The sequence below is a fragment of the Rattus rattus genome, chromosome 5 (genome assembly GCF_011064425.1).
Source record: "Rattus rattus isolate New Zealand chromosome 5, Rrattus_CSIRO_v1, whole genome shotgun sequence".
Classification (NCBI taxonomy): Eukaryota; Metazoa; Chordata; class Mammalia; order Rodentia; family Muridae; genus Rattus; species Rattus rattus.
This window is the reverse complement of record NC_046158.1, coordinates 3,742,886-3,760,551: the sequence shown is the minus strand read 5'-3', so window position 1 is coordinate 3,760,551 and position 17,666 is coordinate 3,742,886. Positions and strand designations below refer to the sequence as shown.

General features: G+C 53.8%; 1 protein-coding gene across 1 annotated transcript in view; it reads left to right on the top strand.

Moving 5' to 3' along the window:
• Window positions 1–5,488: 5,488 nt before the first annotated feature.
• The window catches only part of Lamc3 (laminin subunit gamma 3), a 60,299-nt gene continuing 48,121 nt past the window's right edge, over window positions 5,489–17,666 (top strand). The window contains exons 1-2 of the mRNA XM_032901841.1: window positions 5,489–5,936; window positions 16,481–16,785. Of these exons, the coding sequence (XP_032757732.1) occupies window positions 5,537–5,936; window positions 16,481–16,785 (705 nt within the window). The 5' untranslated portion in view covers window positions 5,489–5,536. The remainder of the gene's footprint in view (window positions 5,937–16,480; window positions 16,786–17,666) is intronic.

Here is a 17,666-nt window from a genome sequence, read left to right as displayed (position 1 = left end):
GGCGTTCCACACCGCCTGGCTCCTGAGCCGTCAGGAAGGCGGTTCTCAGCCCCACACCCCTTGCCTTCCTTTGGGCATTTGCACACCGCCCACTTTCTGCTTCCTACCTCACCAGCCTCTCACTACTCCCCTTCGGTCCTCCCTGACCTCTGAGCCTCTCACATGCTGTTCCCTCTGCCTGGATGCTCTTCCCCAATCCTCCCACCTTCTCCGGGTCTCAGTGGAGACCTCACCTCCTCCAGGAAGCCCTCCTTGACATCTCCAGACCAAGCAGGGCACCTCCTCTTCAACCTCACTGATGATTGACACATGACTCCTAAATTCTGTGTTCCTCCAGGTTCTCCAAGTGATAGGATGCTTCCATCCCACCCATCCCTCGGATCCCTGCCTCCAGCCTCTGCACCCACAGGAGTAGCTTCCTCACATCTCTGGATCACTAAGCTCACTCATCGCACATTTGGGGCGCGGGGGGCGGGGTTTGGCAATGGCTGAATGCAACAGAAGAGCTGAGACAGTTGCTGAATGGTGGCATGCCTCCAGGACAACGCTGTCCCTCTGCCTGTCTGACAGTGTTAGTTCCCTGCAGTGAGTTGCTTTCAGAGGTGACAGCTGAAGGACCCTGTCCACTCCAATCTGTCTGACCCCTCCCTCTCCATGTCACCCCCCACCCCCGCCAAATCCCATCTTGTCCAGGCTGCTACCTCCTCCAGGAAGCCTTCCTGATTGCCCTGCTTTGTGCCTCCCTGGGAACTCCTCCAGGCTCCTCAGCAGACACATTGAATCTGTCTGCTTGTTTCCTAGGTCACTGTCTCCCTGTTGCCCTGATTTTCCAGGGGAGTTGATAAAGTCACTGACAGTCTACGTCTCCTACACCGTGGTGGCCCTGACGCTTGGGGGATAGAGGAGCACAGAGCAGGCAACCGTGGAGGAGTGAGTATATCAGAGCAGAATGGAAAGGCGGTTCCTACAACAACCCTGCAGGATGCTCCTGGGTTTGCTGTTATCTAACAGGGTAGGGCCTTGTAGGGTCCTCCCACATCTAAGTTCATGGCAGACCCCAGTTCTCCACACGCCCCCCCACGCTCTTGGAGTTGCATGCAGAGCAAGTAGTACCCCACTTAATGGAAGGGGAAACTGAGGTGCAGGCATGTGGGTAGTCGCACAGAGGCCTGAAGCCCAGCACGGCATTCATTGTGCAAGAGGGGAAACTGAGGTATTGCTCTACCCAGGGGACCTCAGCGTGGCAGGACCCAGCCCTGACCTCCTCCCTGGGCATCCAGGACAGGACCCTAAGCTGGGTTACAGAGCATGGTCTCCTCCAGGGTGCTGGGCTCTGAGTCCCAGCAGGCTGAGCCCTGTCAGGAAGGATCAACAGCACCAGCATCTCCCAAGATTTAATTAACGGGTCTTTCATCTCTGTCCTAGAAGAATCAGCTATCTTCTGTCTCCTTAATTAACGTTCATTAAGCAAATCAGAACAACGTAGGCTTTGCTCCCTCCTCCTTGCCTGGAAGGTTTTAACCCTTGGTAGGTGGGCTTCGGGAGGGGAGCCCAAACAGAGGGCCTGGACAGTGTACCAACACCTAAGCCCCCCACACAGTCCAACCCACTGTGGGTAGGGTGCTCTACCCTGTGCCTAAGGAAGCTGGCTCAGGCATGCTGTCCCTCCAGAACCTTGCATGACGCCCTTGCCTAGAGCAGAGTTCCGCCTGCTTCCTTCCTTCCCCTTGCCAGTCCAGCCTCTCCTTTCTCGCTCTCTGCACCCCATCCTTTTCTCCTGTGCCATCCTTTCCTCTTTAAGGTGTAGAAGCTCTGGCCACACTGTCCCTTTCCCTCCCAGGTTGCTGTCTCAAAGGGGTCCCAAGCAAAACTGTCCTGGAGAAAGCGGGGTTCAAAGCCAGCAGGCCATGTGATGGTGCACTGAGAAACCAGTGCCTGCATGGCCCTTGCAGGGGGTGCACTTGGGGTGCAGGGCTCTCACTCTTCAAAGCAGGAAGCAAGGACTGTCATGCAGGGCTCAGAGACTGGACCTCAAAGCTTCAGGTTAGACAGGAATAGACCATGTGGCCTGGAGCTTCTGTAGGTTTGGGGTTACACTACTGGGGTCCTGGTTTCAGGGGACAGACACTGGGCCAGAGTGGTAGGCCCTCCTTAGCACCTCCTGCCTTGTATTTTGTTGCAGTGTTGGAGCCCCGGGCCTTGCACATGCTCAGCAGGTGTTCCACTACTGAGCCACAGTGTGGCCCTTCTCAGCCTCATCTTAAACGGCACAGGGTAGACCCCTCAGAGGGTTGAATGTGTGAGTGAATCCAGACTGTGGTGAAATGGGAGGAGCACAGGCTCCTTGACAGGTGGCCCGGCCTTCTCGAGGTCCAGCATTGCACATGGGCAGTCCTTAGCTGTCCCACTAATCCCTTTCCAGCTGGTACAGATAAATTGCCATTTTGTCACCTAAATCTAGAGACCCTAAGACTTTGGGGGTGTACAGATACTCCCCCACTCATGATTCTGTGCGCTTCCCAAACCCTCTCCAAAAGAGAACCAACCACGCAGAGGGAGGAACTGCCATGACTTGTCCTAAACAAGCCACTTCTGCGTTAAATTAAAGGCCTATTTCCCGCTTTGTACAGCCAGAGCCAGACCTCAATGACTTTACAGAGCCCTTTTCTTGGGTCCCAAGACTTAGGGGTTTAGGTGACTCTCAGCCACACAGGAGTGAAGGGTAAAGCCACCTGGTACACTTCCCCCCACCCAGTGTTATCCCTACTGAGCCTGACCCACCCATCTGCCTGGGCAGACACTCCCCAAGATTGGTGGTGTGTGAGAAGCAAGTGTCTGTCCGGAGAGTGGGTGCAACATGGCTGCAGCCCCCAGGCAGTTGGAGACTTGATTCTGCCTGCCTCCCAGCTCTGTGTGTCCTGGGAGTCACTCTTGTCTCTGAGGCCCGCCCGGAGTCGGCCAATCCACTGGATTGGATTACGTAGCCTAGCCTGACATGCTGGGACCTAGGTGGCGAAGGACGGGTCTGGAAGAGAGACAGGGGAACTGTTTGTGGAGCGGAGGCAGGCAACCTTCCCTGGACTTCATTCCCGTCTGGCTTCTTGGCTGGTCAATTCCACACAGCAGTTGCAACCACAGGCCACCATATTTTTGCCCTTGGAGGCAAGAGAGGCCTGTTCCTGTACTGCAGCCAATGTCGCCACCAGGTGGTTGACACTGAACACCTTAGAGACTCAGAGAAAAGAAAAGCAGGGGACTTGGGCACCACTGAGACCTCCACTGAGATCACTAGCTGAGGCAAGACGGACTTCCAGGGATGCTGGCCCATTTGAAAGGGACCATCACTTCCAGCCCAGGACCCAAAACCAGACTGGAGTTTTGTGAACCCCACCAACATCCCCTGGCTGCCACAGGGCGCAGGTCTGGAAGATACCAGGATGAAGCACATTTGGCTCTTGCCCCTTGACTCCACCCAGCCTGAAGTCCCTGTACAGGGCAAAGACAAGTCCGTGACACAGGACTTGTACCATCCCATTACCAGGCCCCGCTCTCCACCCCAACATAATGGCCTGCTTACTAGCCTCCTGGCCTCGGCAAATGCACGGCCCCTCTGTGTTTCCCAGACCATTCACCCCACTCAACCTCTTTTAGGAAGCTCACTCCCACCACACGGAACTGGTCATGGCTCCCTCTCCCAAGTCCCCACTTCTGTATGTCAGCTGCTGTGGCTGGCTGTGTCATTAGTAGCTATGATGTGACAAGCAGCATCCCTCTTATTGGGCTGCGAGACCTTTGCACCCTGCCCAAGCACAGAGAGGATGGACAGAGAGGGCGGTGCTTGCCAGCGCCCAGACTAGCCAGCCTTGAGGGTCATGGTGCTATTTCTCAGTGGCTCTCTCTGCGAGAGCAGGATCTTGGCTTTGCTGTGGCGATTATTTTCAATGATCTGGGAGTTGAGCAACACATATTGGCCAGGTGCTTAGGAATTTCTGTCACATGTGCTCAATGGAAGATTGTGGCAGGACTGAGAGGCTGCCACATAGGAAGAACACTGCTCCCGGGAAGCTGTTGCCACTACAGTACAGCCACCACTGCTAAGCTGACTGCATCAGGTGTGTGTGTGCGTGCACGTGTGTGTGTGTGTGTGTGTGCACGCGGATGCACTCGAGCACCCTGTGCACACACTTGTACCATCAAGGCTATGGTTAGCACACAAGGGTCTCAACATAGGCTGTGGAAGCGAAATACATGAAGAAAATTCCTTCCTCTGGTACCTTGTGTGTACCAGAATAATTCAGCCAGAAAGACAGAAGCCAGACCCAGGGACCCTGGCTGCAAAGGCAGATGGGAGTGGAACATTTGGGGACAGTCTTAGTGGGACAAGGTGTGGGCTCTGCTGCAGCCCCATGGGCGATACAGAAGGGGCCCAAATACCGTGAGACTAATGACTTCTGTGCCGCGCAGCGTGGGTTCCTCGCCCACACGGTCTCTCAAGCAAATCAATAAAAGCCTTGTAGGTTGAATTGAGACAGTAACTAAGGACCTCACCCAAGCTGAGTCCTTGATTAAGAGATATTAGGGGTGTGGGAGTCTGCTCTGCAGTCAGAGGCAAAGAACACTGGCCTCCTCGGCGTTCCAAGTCACCACTGTCACCAGCTCGCCCCATCCTAGGGGACCAGCACATACAGGCCATCCCAAAGAGGCAACAGGAGTCCATTTTCATCCCAAACTTGGCTTTTTCCTTTTCCCAAGGTGTCCCTGTGGTCCCGTAGCTAGCAGTGTGAGGAAGGAGGCCCCAGACTGGGGCAGCACAAGGCTCCCCACCCCAATTTGCCCTGCACTCAGGACCGCCTTAACTTTCATGCCAGGTTGGACTCCTCCTGGGTCTAACCTGGGCTGTGGGGATGTGACCATCCATGTCCCGCTCAGCTGGGTGTCCCTACCATGGGATCATTTTGTTTTGCTGATTACAGGGGTCTGAAGGTTCCGTGGGAAGGACATTAGCTTGGTGGAGGGAAAGGGAGGCCTCTGTTGATAAGAGGAAGCCCCTTGGTAAATCCCAGGAGAAAAAATCTGCTTTGGGAGGACAGAAGACAGGAGCCCAACGCTTTTGAAGGAGGACACTGGGCAGGTATGGAGGAAACTCCCCAAGGTCATTCTGTCAGGTGAAGACTGTGCTTGTCTTGCCTTTCCGCTCAGAAAGGTACCCAGGTGCATGGCTCCCATAGAAGCATCCATTAGCATAATGACCACTGAGACCATTTTTCAGGGAGGATCGCAGAGCCAGGTTCACAGTTTCCAGAGTCCGCGGCCTAGCCAGAACAAGCAGGCACTCCCAGGCACGTCCAGCAGGTGGGGGTGAGCACGAAGGGACGGAGCTCTGATGGTGGGGTGTCGCCTGCCTGTGTCCCGCCCTCAGATGCCGTCGGGTTCCGCCTGCAGGGGAGGACTCTGGGGGCCAGTGGAGCGCAGAGGGGCCAAGCGCAGACCAAGGCGCAGAGTAGATACCGGCGCAGTGAGGAGCGAGGCGCCGGCCATGACTGTGTCCGGGATCCTGTCCCGCCTGGCAACGGTGGTATGTGTGGCGTTGGTGATGCTGAAGGCGCACTGCGCGACGGGTGCGGGCATGGGCTCTTGCTACGACGGTGCGGGACGCGCACAGCGCTGTCTGCCTGAGTTCGAGAACGCGGCGTTCGGCCGACGCGCCGAGGCCTCGCACACGTGCGGACGGCCCCCAGAGGACTTCTGTCCGCACGTAGGGGCACCAGGAGCTGGGCCACAGTGCCAGCGCTGCGATGATGCTGACCCCCGGCGACGCCACGACGCCTCCTACCTCACAGACTTCCACAGCCCTGATGACAGCACCTGGTGGCAGAGTCCGTCCATGGCCTTCGGGGTGCAGTATCCCACTTCAGTTAACCTGACCCTGCATCTAGGTAAGCGTACACCCTGTCACCTTGTCTCCAGACAATGGGACACCCCACCCCACCCCGCAGAGGGCTGTGCACTCTGGGGCAGGCTATAGTACCTACAGGTAAGGAGTCAGAATCTGAAGGCCCTGGGTAGCAGGAGGCCTGCCCAAGGGGTTCCCCTAAAGGTTTGGGAGAGCAGAAAGCCCCCCTCAGCTTTTGCAGAACTGTGGGACTGGGTGGAGCAACAATTCCCTAGAAGAACTAACTTTTAGAGAAGGCGGGGTGATACCTCCATGATGATCCTCCTCTAAGGAGGTCCATCCTCCATTCTCTTTCACCTTCCATGCCCTGTGGACATGGGAGGTAGGGTAGTTGCCACCAAACGCGAATGCTGCAGCACCCTGGGCAGGACAGTCAGCTTCTCCTGCCACTGGATGGCCAGCCTGGGCATTTGGCATGGCCCCTCTCCATTGCTCGTGATTGCTCCACCCAGCCCGAGGCAAGAGGAGGGAGTATTGGGCCCCTGGGGCTGGGAACCCAGGGACCCACTTCTACGCTGAAACTGGACTCTTCTCTGCCCACTCCAAGTCCAGATGAGCCCAGTGACTTTCTTAGGCTCCTTGGTATGCCCTGGGTACTGTGCAAATCTTCCAAAGCTTTGATAACCTGAATTTGATATTTTCATAACTCATTTCAGCACTAAACGTGACCTGAGGCTATAGCCTTCCTGTGTCCTAGTAAGAGCCAATATCCATACATTTCGTTACTGGAATCTCATTCGAGGGCAGTCTCCAGCCGCAGAAGGAAGCCTGTTAGCTAAGCACTTTTCCCCCGAGCTGCATACATTCTCAGCATGATGCTAGACGTTCCCAGGCACATTCTGAGGAGAGTTTGGATAACGTCAGACGACACTATGCCCCAGTGAAAAGCTGGAGGCTCAGAGAGGTTAAAGTGTTTTGTGCAAAGACACACAGCTGCTACATGACAGTCAGGACCCACACGTTCCTGTGCAATGGAGGTCAGGATATAAAATTGGCATGTGCTGTGCCACCCACGACTACTCTGGTGCTTCCTAGCCATGGGTGGCAAAGCTCTGACAAAGACTAGGAAATGTCCTTGTCCCCAGAAAGGGGAGGTGGGAAGGACATTTAACCCCTTCAGCAGTAGAGGCAAGCACATTCCCTTTGCATCCCAAACCCAGTTCCCAGGGGCGAGGATACATTGCCTCTGACTGTTGAGAGGAGGAGGTGGAACTTGGATGGGGTGGGGTCTGCCCAGACAGGAAGCTAGGGGAGGTGGTGGCCAATGGGGCTGGCAAGACCTCAAGGCCATGGGAGGAATCTGGGGCAGGGAAGGAGACACTGTGTTCTCTAACAAAGGCTGTCACACGTGCCCATGAAATCCAGATGCCAAGGAGGGAACTCTAGCCTCGGGCACCAGGGGGTGCTGTCAGGGTGGGAAGCTCTGTGTTTGCCTTAGAGGGCCTTCCTCACACTCTGCTGACACTTTGCCTGATGCGTGCTCCTGCAGCCTCTAGATGCTTCAACAAGCAGCCTCTGGAACCCACAGATCCTGGGCTCTGAGTGTGAGCAAAGGCATCACACACTCGGACATGCGTGAGGCACAGAAGGGTTTGTACCATGAAAGGATGGATGGATAGATGGGTGGATGATGGATGGATGGGTGGATGGATGGGTGGATGGGTGGACGGATGGATAACAGCCACACCACATCCTGGGCACTCGGTCAGCTCAGAGTTCTCTTGATGGGTCTGAAAGCAGGATAGGGTAGGCATCATGCAATAGACTTTGAGTGCAGGCATAGTAAAACCATCCACTGGAAGGCAGTGCTCTTGATGTACCTCAGTTTCCCTGCTTATACAGTGGAGACAAGAGGAACGCTGGGGAAGCAGCTCAGCTGACAGAGTGCTTGCCTAGCAGGCACAGGCCCTGGCTTCCACCAGCCCCAGCTCGACATAAACTGATGGAACTCGGGAGGTACAGGCAGGAAAATCAGGAGTTTTGGACTAGCCCTGACTCTGTCTCAAAACAAACAAACAAACAAACAAGCAACAAAATAAAAACACTTGCCGCCTCTGAGGACAATATGACAGCCATAGGTGCTCAGATTGGAGCTGTCATGGTCCTCATGAATGAGTTGGAAGCCCTGGGTGGGGGCTGAGCACTGCGGGTGGGCTCTCTATCAGGGAATAAGGGCTCACCCTGTTCCAAAAGACATCCCGACCCAGGTCGTTGCTGTGCTGGCCCATCTGGGGGCTCGGTGTCTTAATTCTGCTGTAGCTAAGCCCATGGACTCATAATATCCAGAATCCAGAGGGCCTTGGCTGTTAGCTGAGGTGGGCTGGGAACAGCCCCTCTGTTTTTCTGCTGACCTTGTTTGCTGGGTGCCCCCCCCCCTTCATGAAGGCTCTTAAGAGTGGAAAGTAGAAGGCAGCTCTGGCCAGAGTCCCCTGGGGGTGGGGGTGAGGAGCAGGGAGAAGAGGAGGCAGAGGTCAGCTTGGGAGGGAGGTCACCGCGTTCCCAGCTCCCCGCAGCTCCTGACATCTGGTCTAAATCCTATCCCGCAGTAGCTGCTGAGCCAGGTCTCCCTGCTTGTGGTGAAAGGCCACAGTGGGGCTGGTTGGTGGAGCTGACTGCTCTCAGGGCTTCGACTAATGCCTGGAGAAGCTGGCCAAGCTGGCGAGAGGGGTGGATGGGAGAAGGGGAAATAGAGGGTCGTTGGATGACAGACTGTTCAAGGACCAGCATCTCAGCCGGGAGGAATTTATCCTGCATTGGTGGGGAAACTGAGGTTCTGAGGATGAAGCGGTTGTTTGGGATTACACAGGGCTCGACTCCAGGGCTCTGCTGCTGCTCTCACTTAGAACAGAGAGTAAACGGGTCAGGTTGGCTCTTGGTGTCCTGTCTTGGATTGTCAGGACTCTCCCAGGACCATAGAAACATTTCTCTGAGTTCCGGGTCCCCAAGTGCAGGGCGAAATAGAATCATCCCCACACCACCTGCCAGGACCTGTGGAACCTTTGCTCTTGGCCATAGAATATAGCTATGGCAGGGCAGTGGTGGGCACGCCTTTAATCCTGGCACTCAGGAGGCAGAGGCAGGCAGACCTCTGAGTTGGAGGCCAGTCTGGTCTACAGAGTGAGTTCAAGGACAGCCAGGGCTACATTGAGAACTCTTTCTCAAACCTCCATCCCATCCGCCAAGAAAGAATACAGCTAAGTCCAGGACTGCAAGCTAACCATAAGACCATGTGGGGAAAACCTAAGTCTGAGAAAATATATGGGGCCCAAAAGCCTCAGCTGGGAGGGCCAGCAGTGGCCTTTCAAGGCCTGAAGGTGCTGAGAGTCTCCAGAAGAAGTTAGCGTGCTCTAGGCCCAAAGAAGCAGATGGAGGCAGCATAGATCTGGAACTCTCCGAGCCTAGATGGCTCAGAGAAAAGTGTAGAGGTTAAACAGTCACAGAGAAGAGCGTGGCTTGGGTAGAAACTGGACCAGAGACCCCACAGGACACCCCACCCCCAGAAGCCCCAAAGCTCCCTAGTCTCTTGAGCCTCCGCTCAGCTGTGCCTTCCTGTGGAGTGGGTGGTATGTTTGCCTTGGCTAGGGCCAGAGCTTGGGGACAGTGTCCTCCTTCCACCTCCCTGGGGGATTTGGCTGGAATGCTAGGCTCAGGCAGGTCAAGAGTCAAGGCAGTGGTCTTGGATAGCCTCCCTCCACCCACAGAAGTGGCCCTAGGCCCAGCCGGCCTTGTCCCCACGCCTCAGGACCTCCCACAGTGATCTAGGAGTTGCAAAGGTAGAATGTCCCTCATTGGGGGAAGGGAGTAAGTGGACTCTGGGCCACCGTGATCTCTTTCCACCTAACCTGCTCTGACTACCACCATGGTCCTCTCCAGGCAAACGAAAGGCTCTCCTTTCTCATCCTGTGGGTCCTTGCTGTAAATGCCCTCACTTCTACAGGTTCACTTTCTCTCCTCAACATCCGGTCACCCAGACTAACTCATAAACCAGTGGGCACCCACAGGGTGCCAGATCCCAAGCTCTGGGGAGAGGCAGGGAACATGTGCTGTCTATCCAGCTTAGGGTGCCCTCCTCCAGGGACCTCCCTCAGGGCTGTACCCGCTTATACTCCCGACTAGGTCCAGTGTGGCCCCATTACCAGCTCTGAACTGCCGTGGAATGGACGAGGGTCCTTGGCTTCACAGCTTCGCTCCATCCTGAGCAACAGGTCCCCTGCCTGCTATTTAGCCAATGTCGGTCATCGAATGGCCAGACAGGGGGGCTGACAGTCACTTGAGAACCTGCTGTTCAAGAGCCTTGCAGAAATCTGATCGCTTACCCCTCCTCAGATTGTTATTCTCATCTTGAAAACGGGGAAACGGAGGCACTGAGCTATCCAATGAGTCATGGAGAAGCCAGGCATTTGATGAGTGACTCTTCAGCACCGAGCGTCCCCAGCAGGAACAAGGGAGTGAGCAAGGGAGTGAAGGTCGGCCCTTCTCATTTTTTATTCTAAAACCTAGCCTCCTCCCTGCCTGGCCCTGGCCCTTCCAAGGCAAGGCCTACAACGATCGATCTCATGCCCAGATTTCACATGCTGGAATCATGACCCACTTCTGAGATGACCTGTCTTCCCAAAGGCCTCCATCGTCCACCTGAGCTTCCCAACTCAGACCTCGGCTGCAACTCAGCTGTGTGGAGACCATCTCCACAGTGCAGTGTTTACCCAGAAACAAAGCAAAATGATGCGTGATCCAATAGGAGTGAGCGCTAGGGCTGTTAGCCAGTCACGAGGGACAGGCACATCATGGTTCTCCTTCTAGAAAGTTCCTGAGCTGTCAGATTCATAAAGGCGGAAAGCAGGATGGGGTTTCCAGGGGCTGGGGAGGCGATGAGACGCTAATGTTTAAGAGAACAAACTTTCAGTTTGGGAAGCTGCAGAAGCCGCGAGGTGACGTTGTTAGTGACTACATGACAGTTGCAAATGTGATTAATACCACGCTCAAAACCGCTGCCACCGTGTCTCTTGTTTTCTGTACATTTCTTAAAGAAAAGCACTCCCCTCCCATATCTCCATATACTTAGGCAAGTACTTCTCAACTCAATGTCTTCTTCAGCCCAAAGAATTAACGTGTGCTAGAGCGCTCCATCACTCTCTGGATTCCCTGCTCTCTAGCAATCCCTCCGCCCCGCCCCTGTTTATTACGCGTGTTTATTTATGGCCGGCTATGGTGGTCCAGAATACCCATCCCCCTTCTGTAGACTCCAGCAATCACAGCTGGGACCCGACCGACCTCAGAGTGATCTTGACACAAAGCCTTATGCAATCGCCAGAGAAAACCTGTCCTCTGCAAGGCCAGACTGGACAGTTTTGTTTTGCGTTTTTAATTGACTTATTTATTTATTTAATGTATAGGAGTATACTGTAGCTGTTTTCAGACACACCAGATCTCATTACAGATGGTTGTGAGCCACCATGTGGTTGCTGGGAATTGAACTCAGGACCTCTGGAAGAGCAGTCGGAGCTCTTAACCGCTGAGCTATCTCTCCAGCCCCAGACTGGACAGTTTGACTGTTAGGTGTAGTACAGAGGGGACGGGGCTGGTTCCTCTGTGATCTCCGAGAACACCCAGTTCTTCACAGGGACTCAAGATGCCCAAGGCTGCCAAGAGCCTTGCTTGGGAACTGAAGAACTTGATGATGGGTGTCAGGACCTGGGGCTGAGGCCTGGGATCATTCTCACACTGGAACTGGTTCCCAGCGGGTGGGTATCAGTCTGGCCTGCCCATGTGTTACAGCTCAAATCTCGCTGCCCCTTTGGCGCCACCCCCGCCCCAACCCCTCCCGGATCCCCAGATGGCTGTAATTAAAGTTTGTTTTCTTTCCATCTTCCAAAAATAAGCCTGGCCTACCCACCAGGTCAGCACCAGACGCCGGCCAGCTCGATTTGTGGCAGACCCAGGTCTTGACAGGCTGTATGTCCCAGCTGGTGGGGTAGATGTGCCTTAGCATGCTGGTGCTTCTCTCAGGTGGCCTTTGCCATGGCGGCCACAGCATTTGAACCATCAAGGGCTGGGGACACATCTCTTTGTTTTCATCAGTATCTGCATCCCCTTCCCAGAAGTCCTATCTCCCCGGAGTACCCAGCAAGCCCCTGGCAGAAGGGTACCTGTATAGCCTTTGTGAGGGCTGGAGGACCAAGAGAGATCGACTGTTCTCTGTGTTTTCTCCCTGAGCTGTGAACTTCTTGCTAATGAAGCGCGTCTTGTCAATGGAACCCACATGACGACGGAATTGGGGGGTCCGGAGAGTGTGCAGGATGTGTTCAGCTGGTGTCTGGCATATGGTAGATGCTCACTGTGGAGCTGAGATGCACGGAGGGTAGTCAGGGAGTTGGGAAAAGCAGCATTCGAGGTAGGAGAGCTGTATACAGGCCGGCCTGGAGCTTAGGAGCAAAACCGTCACCTTGGAACCTCACTGGCCCTGAAGCTTACAAGAGCCTGGGTGACTGTGGGTTTATATCTGTCACTGTACATTGGAGCCATTCCCACTGCCTATCCTTACAGAGCAGGCTGGAGTTGCTCTCCTAATTAAACTCTCCAACAAACCTTCCCACGGCGCCCCTGTGATGTTGTCTCAGCAGCTCTTGCCTCCTGGCTTGGCCAGTAAGGAGCCTCTATGTTTCCCACCACAGACATTGTTTGCTCGCATGCAGTCCGAGTGACCCCCTTTATCCGAGGGCAGCCTCCCTGCCAGCCACCTTTGAAGTGTCTCCTGGCTCCCTCCCAGGAGGTGTCTGACTGCTCACTGTTTACCGAGCCTGCAGGACTTGTGTCTGCCCCAGTGTGAGCACATCTGGGCACATCTGGGCCTGGTGCTCTAACTGGGGAGCCAGCCAGGCACTGCCTGACCCAGCCCAGGCCCCGATGCATCCTCTTCTGAAGGGCTCAGAAGCCCAGTGCCAACTGTGCTGCCACGGAACTTTAGAAAACGTCTTAAAACGGAACCTGGCAAGGCGGTTGCTTTTTAAAAAGTTTTGTAAAACTGGGCTTTCTCCAGTTTTAAATTAGAACAAGCTCCAGGAAAGAAAATTGGGAAAAACAGAGGGAAACTGAAGGAGGAACAGTTGTGCTGAGTTCCGAGGACAAACATGCTCGCCAATTAGCCGGCTGTCTTTGGGGCCCGTGCCTTTTGTTTGGTTTTTCTGAGACAGTCGCATGCAGCCCAGTGGGCCTTGAACTCACTGTACAGCCAAGGATGGCTTTGAACTACTAATTCTCCTGCCTCTACCTCCCGAGTGCTGAGATGAGGCACATACAACTACGCCTAACTGGGACCTAGTCTTCTAAATTTTTTTTTTTTTTTTTTTTGTCAAATTGTGTCTGCGTGTGGTTTCTATGTATCTGTATGTCTGAGTTGTGTGGAAACCAGAGGTAAGCGGGTGTTGTCCTTCAGTTGTTCTCTACTTTTGAGACGTCGCTTCTCACAGATTCAGCTACAGCCAGTGAGCCTGTATCCACCCTCATGTCTGGGGTCACGGGCGAGCATCCCGCACCTCAGCCTTTTGTGCTAAGCATTCGAGCTCAGATCCTTCTGCCCCTGTGGCACACTTTATCAGGTGAGCTGCCCTCCCAGGCCCTGGCGCTGCCCATCATGGTCCCCTTTTAGGATCCTTCGTAGTACCTGCAGCCTTTGTTTTGATTCTGACTTTCCCAGGGGGGCTTCGACTCTGCAGACCGTCAATGGCTTTGGTCATTATGGAAACTGCTGCCCCTTTGGTTATTTCTTCAGACGCTTGGTTTCCCCAGTCTATATAACACCTTGAGGATTGGTCTGGGCTATTAGGTCGTGACCCCCTCCCTCCACCCACAAAGGCTTCTTTGTCTGATTCTGGGAATATTCTTTCCGTTCCTCATCTCTGTCACCAAACTGCTGTCCCAGAGGGACAGTATATTTACGCTAATTTTTTTGTTATGGTGAAGTACACATAGTTGTATCCATGTTCAAGTGTGTGCAGTTTGGAGTCACAAACACACTCCTCCCGCTCTGAACCTGTACAAGGACTCCAGGCTCTGTTACCTTAGGAAACAGAACAGGCTGCCCTGCCACGAGGCCCCGTGGCTCCAGTGTACTTATAAAATGGACAATCCTTAGACAGGACATTTATTTTATACTTTAATTATGTATATGAGTGTGCGTGTCTGTGTGTGAGTATGTACACGTGAGGGGAGGCGCCAGGGAGGTCAAAGAGAGATCCGGGTCCCTTGTAGTCACAGTTACAGAGGGTTCTAAGTGTCCCAGTGCTGGGAACTCCAGTGCTTTGTAAGGGCAGCACATGCTCTTAAGCACTGAACAATCTCGATAACCCCTGCATTACTGTATGTATGCGTGTGCACACATACACACATACATACACATACATACACACACACGTATACACACATACATACACACACATACACACACACACACATATATACACACACATACACACATATATACACACATACATATACACACATACACATACATACACACACATACACATGCACACACATATACACATGTACAACACATACACACATACATACACACACATACACACATGCACACACATATACATACACACATGCACACACATACACATACACACATGCACACACATACACACACATACACACATATATACACACATACACACACACTTATGCATGCACACACACATACACATACACACATACACACATACACACACACACACACACACACACACACTTATGCACGCACGCACACACCAGAGTAAATCAACAACTATCTTCCTTTATCATTTCCGACCTTGCTGCCTTGGGACAGGATCTCTCACTGAACTGGGAGCTTGCTGCTTGGGTTGAGGCTGGCTGGCACTTGAGGTCTTAGGATCTGCTTGTCTTTGTCCTCCCCGACTCCAACCCACTCCATTCTGGGGTCACAGGTACATGCAGCTATGCTTGACTTTTTACATGGGTGCTGGAGACTAGAACTTGTCTTCCTGTCTTGCAGTCGGGTGCTGTTGGGCACTGAGTCATCCTTCAGCCCCTCCCTGAGCTGACACTGTCCGCCTCTGTGCGTGTGGGTGCAAGGCACGCCTGCGGTGTTGGTCTGTGACACACTTCTTCTGTCTAGCACCACACCCTCAGGGCTTGTCTGTATTTTAGGCCCAAAGGTCAAAGTTGCCCCACTTTTCCAGGCTGAACAGCTGTCTTTTGCACGGTTGGGCCATCTGTTTGCATGGCCTGGGCTATTTCTGCCCCTCGGCTGTCCTGAGCAGTGGGTGCTATGAACATGGATGCACATGTCCCTTCCTTGGGGCCTGGCTACCATTCTCTGAGGGTATATCACACTAGGCTTGCCGGGTTGTAGGGTAAGGCTGGCTTTTGATTTTCTAATGACCTGCATCTGTTAACCACAGTGATGGCATTTTAAAAACACTTACCATCTCCGGTGCACAGGATAGCCTCTCTGTGTTGCCACCAACCCTTGTTATTGCCCTGTGCGTGTGCGTGTGCGTGTGCGTGTGCGTGTGCGTGTGCGTGCGTGTTCAGGGCTCAGCTCAGCCGTACAAGGCTTGCAGATGTGAACTGTTGGCTTTGCCTCTCACTCCTCTAACGTAAAACCACACAATCCCATGATTCTTATACTCACGGGTTCACGTACCGACCACTGGGTTGACCGGGGGGTGTTCTCATCAGTCCCTAAAACCCCTGTGTCCATTTGCAGTCATTACCACTTATTCCAAAGTCTCACCCCAACTTCCAAATACCACTATCTTACTTCCTGTCTGTGGCTTGGCTGCTTCTGGGCACTCGGCGTAAGTGAGGTCAGCCAGCAGGGCCTTCTGTGTTAGCAGCTTCAGCACCACCTCTCACAGGCCATGGCCAGGTGGCACGCTCTGAGACCTCCTTCCTTGTCACCATGGTAAGAATTCCTCTACATGGTTGGCAGGCATTTGGGGCGTTCTGAGTGCTGCTGCGGACATGTGTGTCTAGTCGTTCTGGGGCACAGGTCTTTCTGTTGTTCTTGGCCATCTGCCTTCGAGTGGAATTCTTGGGTTGAACAGCAACCCAGTTCAGCATCCTGAGGCAGCAGCACCAGCCTGCTTCCTAAAGAGCCACTTCCCCTGTTACTCCCAGCTGTGGGGGTCCTCCGTGGTACTGAGTATTACGGTCTTTGTTTTACCTCACTTATTTGTTTTTGCTTGTTCACTAAGCAAAAAAAGACAATGCCATTCAGGGAATAACGGTTCACAATATCTCAGGTTCCCTAGCAAAGAGGGGAACTGAGCTGGATACAGGGTGGGCGAGTCGCTGGGAGGCCTTCAGGTGTAGCCTTCCCCATGCTCCTCTCTGACCCTCATGGTGGCCCTCTGACTCAAAGCTCCAGGGAGTTTCTGCCATCAGCCATCCTGTCCAGCCTCTTCACCCCACTCCCACCTCCCCACCCCACCCAACCCCCGTTCCAGGGCTGTGTACCTGTTCCCTTCTCTAAGATGATCTCCATCTGCCTGGCTGCAGGGAAGGCCTATGAGATCACCTACGTGAGGCTAAAGTTCCACACCAGCCGCCCCGAGAGCTTTGCCATCTACAAGCGCACGCACACCGGTGGCCCCTGGGAGCCCTACCAATACTACAGTGCCTCCTGCCAGAAAACCTATGGCCATCCTGAGGGCCACTACCTGCGACCTGGTGAAGATGAGAGGGTGGCTTTCTGCACCTCTGAGTTCAGCGACATCTCCCCCCTGAATGGGGGCAACGTGGCCTTCTCCACTCTGGAGGGCCGTCCCAGTGCCTACAACTTTGAGGAGAGCCCTGTGCTGCAGGTAAGTGGATAGCAGGGGGATGGGGATGGGGGATGGGTGGGGGGGATGGGATGGGACATGGGTCAGGGAACAGTAAACAAACCAGCAGAGCTAAGGACCTGAGAGATCTTCCAGCAGAGATACCCTCAACCCTAGAATCCTGCCATCTTTTGTGGATGCCCGGTTTATTTTTATTTAAATTTTTTAAAGGTTTATTTATTTATTATATACATTGTAGCTATCTTCAGACACACCAGAAGAGGGCATCAGATCTTATTACAGATGGTTGTGAGCCACCATGTGGTTGCTGGGATTTGAACTCAGGGCCTTTGGAAGAGCAGTCGGTGCTCTTAACCACTGAGCCATCCCTCCAGCCCATATTTTTATTTTTAAATGTAATGAATTTATTTACTTTTTCAAGAAAGGATTTCTCTGTGTAGCCGAGGCTCACAGAACTCGCTCTATGGACCAGGGCTGGCCTCCAACTGAAGGAGATCTTCCTGGCTCAGCCTCCTGAGTGCTGGAATTGAAGGTGTGTAACACCACTGCCCAGCCATTTCTAAGTTTATTGTTTGTTTATCATTTCAATAAACAGAAGCAGAAAGGGCCCCAGGGCAGCCTGCAGTCCGCCTGGTTTCCCCAGCGCCCAGGTGGCTGACTGCCTAAGGGGAAATGTGTTCAGAGACCCCCTTCTCTGTCCTTGGTTGCATACTCACAATACTTCCACTGACGAGTCACTTGAGTGCCCACCCAGGCCTTGGCTCCCTGGTCCGCAGAGGCCTCAGCATCTCCCAGGGGCCCTCTGAGGACCCAGAGCCCCAGGCTGCAGTAAGCATCGGAGATAACATGCTTGTTTGGCACGCATAGGACCCTAAGTGTGACCCCAGCATCACAAACAAGAA